The sequence below is a fragment of the Hemiscyllium ocellatum genome, chromosome 18 (assembly GCF_020745735.1).
Source record: "Hemiscyllium ocellatum isolate sHemOce1 chromosome 18, sHemOce1.pat.X.cur, whole genome shotgun sequence".
Lineage (NCBI taxonomy): Eukaryota > Metazoa > Chordata > Chondrichthyes > Orectolobiformes > Hemiscylliidae > Hemiscyllium > Hemiscyllium ocellatum.
The window spans coordinates 46,076,508-46,087,863 of NC_083418.1; the positions used below are offsets into that span (position 1 = coordinate 46,076,508).

Consider the following 11,356-nt stretch of genomic DNA (forward strand, 5'->3'; position numbering starts at 1 on the left):
GAAAGACTGGAAATGGAACTCGACCTTTCAGCACCACAGAGAGCTCATCGCGCGAAGCCACTCCACTCTAACAGCAGCCTCTCCTCTCAGTTCGAACCTACAAGGCTCAGAGCTTGGAGTCTAGCCTTCCCTGGCTGTAATTTACGAGCACAGTTATTTCTGTCTGACTTAGCTCAGCTGCGAGGGAGCTCAGCTCCTCCTAATGGATCACGAACATGACGTAAGGCGCACTTGGTTGTGAAACGCATTATGACATGGTTGTTATTCATGAAAAAAAACTGTAAGCTCTAGCAAAATAAGTTTTTTCTTGATTTAATTGTGAGTGTTTCCGGAGTAATCAATTTGTATCAGTCTAGCCCCTTTACCTAATGATTCATCGCCTTACCTAATGCTTTTATTTTTGATTCTGCAACTCTGGCAAATAGTTTTAGGCAACTTTGGTTGGACAGGAATGGTAGACTGCATCGTTCAAACAGCAATACTTTGACCAATTGAACGGATGTTCTGACAAAACTGAGAACAGAGTACCCAAGGCACACGACTGAAGTGAGTTATTAAAGTTGTTCAATAAGGATGAACATGACCTAACACTTCCAAATACGAAATCAGGTTCAAATTCTCCCAAAGATATCAAAGCATTTTGAATGCTGAAGTGTTGCTCTGTTTCGATCGTTAGTGCACGTTAGAAATGGCAATCTGATAACCCATTCCCTGCAATGGGGGCTAGTTTTACCGAGCTGAACCACACCGTACACACCATATTGCACCGTCCAGGCTTTCCTCGTCGTTATGTTTCTGAACTGATGCAAAAAAAATAAGAATTTTGGAATGGATATCAAAATGCCGTGATATCAGAATTATATCGTTCTTCACTTTTTTTTCGCAGGTTGAACAAAATGCAACCATAAAATAAGTTGCTGTTGGCCGGGGCTGCAGCATTAGTTACCATTTTCAGCATACAATTTACACCATAAAGAGAAAAGTATTTACTTAAAGTTTAATATTTCTTGGTCAAATCCTGATGAGATTTTGCTGTACAGCGAGGCGATGCGGCAGGTTGACGCCGCTGCACTGGATGCATTCAGCAGCAGGGGTCGCTCTGTACAAAGTGAGCAGCCTTTGCCTTCTTTGCCGACCAAGCAGACTCCTGGCATTTAGGAGTCACGTAATGGGACATTTTTAGTAACCATAAAACACTAATTGATCGAGATGATTTTCGAGGCTGTCCATTAATCGTCTGATTTGCTTTACGTTAAATGACCTCAATGCAAGTAAAACCTGGCCTGACTGGTCCACGTGATTGGTAACTTTGTGAATGAAGCGGCGGGGAATGACCGCGTCATGAGCGGGGCGAGGCGGCAGGCCCCCGCGGATTGGCACTTTGCTGCAGTTTGGATTGGTGATTGGCAGCTTGTTGACGACCGTACACCCACTCACTGAACAACAAAGAGCCGGCAACGTTGGATATAAAAAGGATGGGCGTTCAGCAGCCAACAGTAGCACAGTTAAAAAAGCCAAGTTAAAGAAGAAACTTGCTTTGTGATTTCTTCGCGAAAGTGAATCATAAAGGTAAGAGGATGCAACTGGGCTAGATGTTTCTATTGGTTTCGGAAAAAGCTATGTCAACGACGCTCGTTATTTAGTCTGCTCTCCTTTAGTTTGCTACATGTTCATTGACTCTGTAATTCCACTGAAAGTTGGTCTGTTTTAATTAATAACGGGTAGATTGGAAATCAATGTCTTCACATTTATCTCTGCTTATAACCAGAGAAACCTCAGACTGCCAGTTACATTAGCTTTTGTTCACCAATATATTCTTGTGCAAAGATGATGATGCTGCCAAGAATTACGATTGCAACTGATTGGAACGTTTGATATTTACTTCCTTTTTATATAGCATAAGATTTGCTTTGTTATCAGTAGTCGTTTGGAAATAACTTGAGTTTATTTGATGTAAGACCAGCCTAAAAATCTCTATGTATCTGTGTTGTCAGATTTAGCAAAACACCGCATTAATAGATAATGTATTGCTTTAATTAAGTATAGATTTGAAAAACACTTTTGGAAAGAATCTTTTGTACTAATTTCCCCGCCGATACATGTAAAGCCAATTGGTATTTTCCTCTAAGAGGAATATCGAGCATGTTGCTCTTGTATCTTCTAAATATAGTAGCTGAGGAGCCTAGTAGACCAGTCATGGCTAAGTGGTGGCCGTGGTCGATTTTGAGTAAATCATTAGTCTAATAAGCCAAGTTGACGCGGTGTCATTTGGTTGAACTTTTAGATGCTTGAGACTGAGCTGTAATGCTATCGGCGGGAATGATAACTCTACACAATCCATTACTTAACTGGGCAGTTCGAGTGCTGTCAAGTTTCATCGATTGAGCAATAATTTTTGCATATTTCTGCCCAAATGTTGGTTTATCCAGTTTGGGTAACAGCAAGTTAAGTTTTTTTTTAACCGTTATCTTTTCTGTCCAGTACATTTTTTCTTTTTTTTCTTATTCACGGTTTATGTTAGCTCTCACTCCCTGCAGAGGGGGGAGGAAACCAATCAAAGTCATTTGCCCAAGTGCCTTGGGGTGGCGCTCTGGAGTGATATTTTGAGAGCTGCTGTACAATGGTTCTACGGTTTGGGTAATCGTGCTTTTGTCTTGCCTTCAGAAACATGGTTCTGCTGAAGATCTCCGCTTTCTTTGTGGTTTGTGCTGTTTTTGTATGTCAGATAAACCGCTCCCATGCAGTTCCTCTCAGGTAGGCATGACAAGTACAATATTCTGCATTTTTTTCTCGTAGTGTTAATCGGCTGCCAATGGGCAGTGGCTTATCATACAGTCAATATTATATCCTTAATAACTTTGTCCACGGAGTATTGACTCAAATGCAGTCAACATGATCCGAAACAAGCGAGATCAAATTTAAAGTTGTTCGTTTGTTCGGGTTTATGCTCGCAATGTGTATATAACATTGCACTGCTTTATTGATGGTTTATCAATTTGCAAAGCCGCAAGGAAGAAAACCACTAAAATAAAGCAAAGATCTGAAAGAAGGGGGGATAAAAAAACAAATTACTGGAGAAACTCCGCAGGTCTGGCAGTATCTGTGTAGAGAATGCAGAATCGGGGCTTCGCAGTTCTGAAGGCGGCTCACTGGACTCGAAATGTGAACTGTCTTCTTTGCACAGATGCTGTTAGACCTGTTGTGTTTCTCCAGCAATTTCCGTTCTTGTTGATGAAGACCACATATGAGGTGAAATTTCGAAAACCAGTTAAGAAAACAGTCGATTTGGGAACGGAAGTTTATGGCATTTGGTTTTGACAGGGAACTTAATTCCGATAATTCGCCTATAATTAGGATTACTTTCATAGATGGTGCATACTTATCTTGGATTTATGGCAGCAATAAAAAAAATGCATGGAGATTAAATTTCGCACCATGGCGAGGTGTCTTACAAAGTTTCACTTCCAGTGAGTACTTTTAAAGACTAACCACTATCATTTAGGGAGAACAGCAACCAACTCGGGAGCAGTAATAACTCAGACGCAGCAATAAGACTTAAAAAAAGATAAGCTTGATTTTCGGGATGTTAATTGCGAAGCGATTCTTAAATTCACTAAAGGGAATAAAAACAAAGAACTGCGGATTCTGAAGCCAAAAAAAGGAACTTCTGGAGAAACACAGCAGATTTGGCAGTATCTGTGCAGAAAGAAAGAGAAACATTAAATACTTCCAATTCAGTGTCCCTTCCGTCAGTTCTGCGGTGTGTCTCCAGCACTTGCTGGTTTGACTGTAAAGATAGCGCGGACTCCTGCACTGGAGTGACCGCCAGTATGCTTTCAAATTTCTGGAATGAAGCTTGAACGCTGAGTCAGCGTGACACTGTCCCATTGAGCCAAGTGGTAATAAATCAAACACTGCTGGTAGCATGACTGATGCAACAGAAACCAATCTGGTCTTGCAGTGATTTAACGCTCAGGGTGGTAATGATGTTTGCTCTGAGCCCTACATCCATCAGTTAGGACTGCACAAAAGTCCAGGCTTTTATACACTAGTGACAATAGAATGGCTAATGACCATTTATTGGTCTGAGCAGAAAAACAGTCCTTACTCATTGTGAGGTTCTGATTTTAGATCTGTGCTGGAGTCCGCTTCAGACAGGGTGGCGCTCAATGATTACGAAGTTCGACGACTACTGAATGCGCTCGTTAAGGAATTCATCCAAATGATGGCAGAGGAGCTGGAACAAGAAGTCCCCGACGCCAACAGGTAAGGGAACGAATACACAGGTATTCGGATTGCAGTGAAAGGTCTTGGGTATGGTTCAATGATATTGTATGAGACACCGTACTTGTTATGTAATACAAAGAACATGTTTTGAGATTTGCTTAAGAGTAGAGTCTTCTATCAACAGATGTTGATTGGAAAAGTGCAGAGATATTATTTTCTAATCTAACAGTTTTGGCAAATAATATTCAATTTATTTGTTTTCCCGTGAATCACCCAGAATTATCTGATATAAAACGTCAAAATGGTTTTGAAATTTTGAGGAAAATCAATAGATTATTTTAAAAGGAAGATTGTGATCAAAAGGTATGTTTTAATAAGCGACATACTCTACTAAATAAAAGATAGTTCTGTCTTGACCTTGCATGGGAAAAGAATGATGCAAATCACAGAAACCAGTATGAAACCATGCTTGATAGGATGCAAACGTTATGCATGTTCATTTGGGAAAAAAAAAGCCGGTTTTGTTTCAGCACTTGGTTCAAAATGCATGAATAAACGTTTGGAAAAAAAAAGCTGTTATTCTATTTTTCGAACAGACGAAAAGTGCATGGCCACCCTTTTTTGCAAGACACCTTGATATAATAACGAGTTTCTAGCATTCTACTGTGAATAATCATTTCTCAGTGTGGATAATTTTGCATGTAACAATTGCTTGTTTGGTACATGAAACATGCTCTTCATGCATGACCCCGCATGCGTTATTATGAGATTGTTTTTGCATGTTCTTTTTCTGCAGCTTGGATAGATCCATTGTCAAACGGTGCACGGGTCTGAGCACTTGTGTGGTGGGAAAGTTGTCCCAGGAGTTGCACAAATTACAAACCATCCAGCGCACTGACGTAGGAGCGACAACCCCTGGCAAGAAAAGGAACATTCTCACTGAGCTGGAAAACGAACGCTATTCTAACTACGGAGAGCCACTTGAAAACAACTAATCGTTTGTTGTGAAGCATGCATCTTCAATGCTTGAACGATAAACAGCCTGATTAAGTGCTATGTTTCTTTTCCGTCTTATTTTTTTGACGAAGAATACTAGACATGGACATAAATTTAGTATATTAACCGTAATAAGCAATTACTTTAGCTTTAAAACTGATTCTTTCATTCTAGAGTTTTTTCTGCCTTCTGTGGCTATAGAGTGTGTCATTAAATCAATGCTTCTGCGTGCACTACATGGGTCTTTTTTCAATAAACTTATTTTTCTACCTGGAACACCTTTTTTTTCCTATTATATGTATTAGACTGAAGGATTCAAGATGCAATGACTTAAATGATGCAGAAACATTATAAATATCCAATCCTACCTGTGTCTTTGGTGGATTTGACATTTCTTTTTAGTCAAGGGTCATTTTGATGCTTAATTGCATTTAGATGTTTAAACATAATGGTATCGGTGGTAATTTAAACAAAAGGTAAATGATCCAATATGCTTTGCAGGGTTTCACCTTCAAAAGTATTCTCTTCAACTTGATTCACTAAGCATTTTAAAACGTTAAATGAATCTACATTTAAAATCAGGGTTCCCTAAATTTTTGATACCTTCCATTTTCTTCCGTATTCTTTCTTTGTAAGGTTGGGACATCCCACGTTGACCCTGCTCTGTGGCAACACATTAGGCTCCTGCGGAATTAGTTACCCCAGCGTGGGGGGATTAAAAATCTGAAAGCTCTCAGAACGGTACAAGCCCCAGTACGTTCTTCCCGTAATTTGGCAAATGGATTAGATTCCAGACATACTTGACCACAGAAATGGAACTTGCAATTTCAAGCATTTTGATTAGCTGCAGCGCATCCATTTCAATTAGAATAGATTACATTTTGTAACTCAATGTAGTCATTATTTTCCCTCGGTAGATATTTCTGTTTCTTTCCCAGGGCACTGTTATTATCTTATTTGTTTCTACAATCTGGTGTCCCTTTGACTCTGATAGCTATTCTGTGGCATTTGCGGTCTCATTTCAAGTCCCAGGTCTATGGCCAGTAGCCAATGTCTGATGCACATTCAATGTAGCTGGCAACTTTAGCAAAAATGGAAATAGCATTTTTTTTTGCTGCTTAGACTGCAATAAGCATTCTAATCACGTCAGCCCAGAGTAACATTCCTGGCATCAAAGCCCAGGAGTTGTGTGATTTCTGGACATATGCATTCGTGCATAAATCTAGGCCAGTCAAGAGGGGGCTTTTAAGGAAAGCTCAAATGCACATGCGTAGATAAGTATAGAAGGATATTCTAAGAGGGCTAGGTGCAGAAGGATTGGAAGAATGGGCTGATCAGTGGCCTGTTCCTGGGCTTTATAACTGAGGTAACGTGATCTTTTACACGTTATGCAGACACCAGGTCTTTCAGGGACGAATGATTGAAGGGAAAGGCTCATGCTTTGGCCTACGCGGTGTGGTTTTAACCTGAAGTGTTTTTGTTTCCGTCTTGTGAAGCAGTATTCCTTTGGAGAAGCGAGCCTGCAAGACAGCCACTTGTGCGACTCACCGCCTGGCTGACTTCCTCAGCCGGACCGGGGGAATGGGGAACAGTGACTTCGTGCCAACCGACGTGGGAGCCAATGCCTTCGGAAGGCGAAGAAGAAACGCTCAGATGTAGAATATTCAGGGATCTGGTAATGAACTGCTTCTCACCTGTTAGTCAACGTGCTTTGAGCATATTTCCTGTGCGAACAGCCGACATTCATGGCCACAATTCCCTCGCACAAAAAGCAGTCCACATCTTTAAGTCAAACTTGCAGTTGGTGGTACTTTGCCCGTTCGATGCTTTAGTTAAATGCATCAACTCATTTACAGACATGGCGCAAGGACTATTTTGTTTAACTATATTAATTTCAAAGTTCATTCAGTATATTTATTGACTCCAATGATAAGTCCATTGCAGTGTATGTTTTGAGGGCGGTGCTAACATTTATTAGTGTTTATTCAGACTAACACATCAGTTTTCGACCGATTACACAGGAAATTCCACATTTAGTCCAAATCCTTTCCCGCTGCATTTCCACAACAGAATGTTCCTTGTCAGGTGACCATTACTTTAGGTCAAATATTCATGACCTATCGTTGGGATAGTGATTCTCAGTCGGAGGTTTAAATCGAGTAAATGAAATAGCATTTTGACTTCGCTGAACGGAGCATTTTTGGTATATGTAAAAATGACTGAATACAGATAATATGTTCCTTTCCCGTAAAATAATCTCCACCCCACGTTGACTCTGTCGGAGTACCTTAGCTACCCATTTAAAGACATGTCGACGATAAAGTACTATAACACACTGTTACCTTCAGACACCGGATACATGAGTTACAGTCACAAGTCCTGCCTGAAAATAACAGCGTCCAACCAGAAGGGAGGTGGGAAAATGGACTATGTATTGTTATGCTTTAATTGTATTTGTGTGTGTGTTGGGTGGGGAACAAAGCGGTACAGATCGAAAAAAAACCCTCGAGACTGGGTGTTGTGTTCAGAAAAGACTGATCAAATCCTGCACGTCCTGAGTCTCCTGTACTTTTTGTTGTTTGCAGGCAGACGGCAGTAACTGACGAGGCAAAGTTCTCTCCTGATTAGATGTTGCTTGGCACGCTTCCCTCATAGCAGAAGCACGGAGAACAATACCGATTGGAAATGTTTACTTCACATCGTCTGAACGTTACAGTCCAAACTCGCCTGGTCTTCTCCTCATTTTCACATCTTCCTTATTATTTATGTAAAGCTCTTCCGAAATGTAATGTGCGGCAAGACTTAACTTTTACATGTCATCAAGTTTTATACCCAGTTCTATTTGAAATAAAGTGATGGTATATATATTCTAATGACGCTTGGGCACAATGTGCAATGTGACTTCCAGCTCTGTGCTGTTAGAACTTCGTCTCGACAGCACTCTTCAGTATCTCGGGGATATAGGAAACGTGGCCTCTCAAGGCATGTATGTAATATACTTTGTGTTGTGCCTTGATGTTAAACGCTATGAATTACATGATTGTACAGTATATTAATGACATCTTAAATATTGTATCAATTGTGAAATCCGCAAGATAAAAAATATTTTCGATACATTGACGTCGCGATACTTTTATTGGACCAAGCTATTTGGAGGGAAAGGAGCTGTATTTGGAGTTAACCTGCAATGACGAGCAGCGTCCCCTCATTCAATCCCCCCCCCCAAAAAAAAACATTAAAGGACAATTCTGCAAGAAACAGCAATATTTGCCTTCCTCTCCTCGAGGCAATATTTACTTCCAGTTCATGCATTCACAAGGTCAAAGGACGGCCTTACTAATAATCAAAAATAGTTGCAGTTAATGAGTCCAGTCTAATAAAGCCATGGGGTTGTGCAGTACTGAAACAGACCCTTGGATCCAACTCGTCCCCGCCAACCAGATATCCCAAGCTGACCTTGTCCCAATGTGCCAGCACTTGGCCCATATTCCTCTGACCCCTTCCTATTCCTATACCCATCCAGCTGCCTTTTAAGTGTTGTAATTGTACCAGCCTCCACCACTTCCTCTGGCAGCTGGTCCCATACACTCATCACCCTTTTGCATGTAAAAGTTGCCCCTTAGGTCCCTTTTAAATCATTCCCCTCTCACCTCAAAGTTATGCCCTCAAGTTTTGAATCTCTGCTCGCCCCTCCTCACTTTAGGGAAAAAATCTTGGCTACTCATCTTATCCATGGCCCTCATAATTTTATAAACCTCTGTAAGGTCACTCTTCAGCCTCCAATGCTCCAGGGAATAAAAAAAATCCCCAGTCTATTCAACCCCTTTCTATAACCCAAATCCTCTAGATCTGGCAAAATCCCTGTAAATCTTATGTGCATAGTTAAACAACATCTTTATCAAAGCAGGGTGACCAGAACTATCCCTTTAAAATGCCAGACTAAAATCAGCCTGGATTTGACAACTGTGGAGGACACCATCCGCCTTGTAGAAAGTGAGGCCTGCAGGTGCTGGAGAAGCGCAGCAGGTCCGGTAGTGTCCGAGGTGTGCTGCCTGACCTGCTGTGCTTTCCCAGAACCACACCTCAGATGCTGCCTGCCCTTTTCCAGCACTGCACTCAATACCATTCACCTCGATCCAGTGAAATTAGTTTGATTACCTCGGTTTGAAATGTTTCACAGTATCCCACAAATGGACATTGGTGCTTGATAGTTTATATTTATTAAGCCGGTGATAGCCATGGCTAATCTAGGCTGACACTCCCGTGGCACAACTCTTAAGAGAAGTGGTTATCTCATCACACTACATTGCTGGTCATGACAATCTGCAGTCCAATTCCTCTTTTCAAAAGTACTACAATGGTTATAAAGTTTTTTTTGGTGGGATTGGGAGGGGCTTTCTTGGGATTGATTAAGAAAGAGAGAGACAGAATCGACTTCAAGCCTTGATCAACAGGGTAGAGGATAAGGAGGGCTGAGCTAAGATAGGCTTAACTTAAGTGACTTTGTGTTCATTTCTGATGAGATACACTCTAATCTGACCAGACAAAAGTGGTGTTGGAAGTGGGTTGCCTTTCAGACTGTCTGTTTCTCCTCTCTCAGCCTGTTTTCTGGATAGTTTTTTGGGAAAGAGAAGAGAGGGAAGGGTGGGTATGCATCTGTCTCTCAATATCAGGATTCACACACACACAAACACTGACTCTCTGCTATGCACTCCTTCACATACTCTCTTGTAACAAACACATATATACACACTAACATACTTTCACCTGTATGATCAGCATAGAGCATGGTCAGTGTGAGTGGACACTTGGTCTGCATGAAATAAAGGTCAAGTGAGTGAAGATTAGATTAGATTCCCTACAGTGTGGAAACAGGCCCTTTGGCCCAACAAGTCCTCACTGACCCTCCGAAGAGTAACCCACCCAGTCCCATTTCCCTCTGGCTAATGCACCCAACACTATGGGCAATTTAGCATGGCCAATTCACCTGACCTGCACATCTTTAGACTGTGGGAGGAAACCGGAGCACCCGGAGGAAACCCATGCAGACACAGGGAGAATGTGCAAACTCCACACAGTCGCCCGAGGCTGGAATCAAATCTGGGACCCTGGTGCTGTGAGGCAGCAAGTGCTAACCACTGAGCCACCGTGCTCAGGAATTTGTTGCAAAGTGGACAGAGGTGCTTTTACTGCAAAAAGAAAACTTTCTAGATTGAAGGGTGAGTGGGAGAGAATAAAAGGTGTGGATCAAGAGACTGATTCACAGCGGGAGCAGGAATGGAGTAAGCTGTGATAGTGCGACATGAGTGCAGGGAAAGAAACTGATCAGCGAATACGATTACTGAATACTTACACTGTATAAACAAAGGTCTTCAGTTTGTAGTCAGGACTCTGTTTCCTTCAAAAACTGCTAATTGAGTACAAGATTGACACTGGTGTGTTTTAATATTGAAAAAGAGTTTAAAGAGCAAGGAATCTAAAATGATTAATTAATAAAACAATCACGAAGTGATGGTAGGAGAGTTGATGTGTTGTTGCCACAGCATGTGGAAACTAAAGAGATCAAGAACAAACACATTTGTAAGAAGTGTTTTCAGGTTGAAGAATTTCAGATCCACTGTATTTATCTTCATACCCTCCAGAAAGTACCCCAGGCTGTTCCCTTTCAGTCCAAAATGGATAACCTCATATTTGCTTGCATTGAACTCCATCTGCCACAGTTTTGCCTGTTCACCTAGTCTATCAATGTCCCCTTGCTATTTTATGCTACCCATCAATGCTGTCTACAGTATCATTTCATTTTCTGTCATCAGGTCATTCAAATTTTATCTTTGTTCAGGGACAGGGGACTGTAACTGTAGGCAAGGCAGATATCGAGATCTGTGAGTTGTGCCTAAAGGATCCTGCAACTATATAACAATATATTATAATAATAATAATACAATAGCAAGTATATAATAGGCAAATTGCAGATGAGAGCAGGAACTGCAGGGAGGATGACTGAACTGACAACAGCACTATTCCAGTGACAGGAAATAGGAATGTAATCATGTTAGAGGGCAATATAATTAAGGGTTGGATACTGTTTTCTGCAGCTGTGAACGTGAGTCCTGAAAACAGTTGCCTGCCCAGT

The 11,356-nt window shown here is 41.2% G+C and overlaps 1 protein-coding gene across 2 annotated transcripts; it reads left to right on the forward strand.

Moving 5' to 3' along the window:
- Window positions 1-1,380: 1,380 nt before the first annotated feature.
- calca (calcitonin/calcitonin-related polypeptide, alpha) lies at window positions 1,381-8,301 on the forward strand. Of its 2 annotated transcripts, XM_060838514.1 has the most exons (5): window positions 1,381-1,569; window positions 2,665-2,754; window positions 4,132-4,266; window positions 6,723-6,898; window positions 7,809-8,301. In XM_060838514.1, the coding sequence occupies exons 2-4, from the start codon at window positions 2,669-2,671 to the stop codon at window positions 6,880-6,882; spliced, it is 381 nt and encodes a 126-aa protein (XP_060694497.1). In that variant the 5' UTR covers window positions 1,381-1,569; window positions 2,665-2,668; the 3' UTR covers window positions 6,883-6,898; window positions 7,809-8,301. The 2 variants fall into 2 exon arrangements, with proteins under 2 accessions (XP_060694497.1, XP_060694496.1); XM_060838513.1 differs by lacking the exons at window positions 6,723-6,898; window positions 7,809-8,301 and adding an exon at window positions 5,024-5,499 and having other exon boundaries at window positions 1,405-1,569.
- The last annotated feature ends 3,055 nt before the right edge of the window (window positions 8,302-11,356 follow it).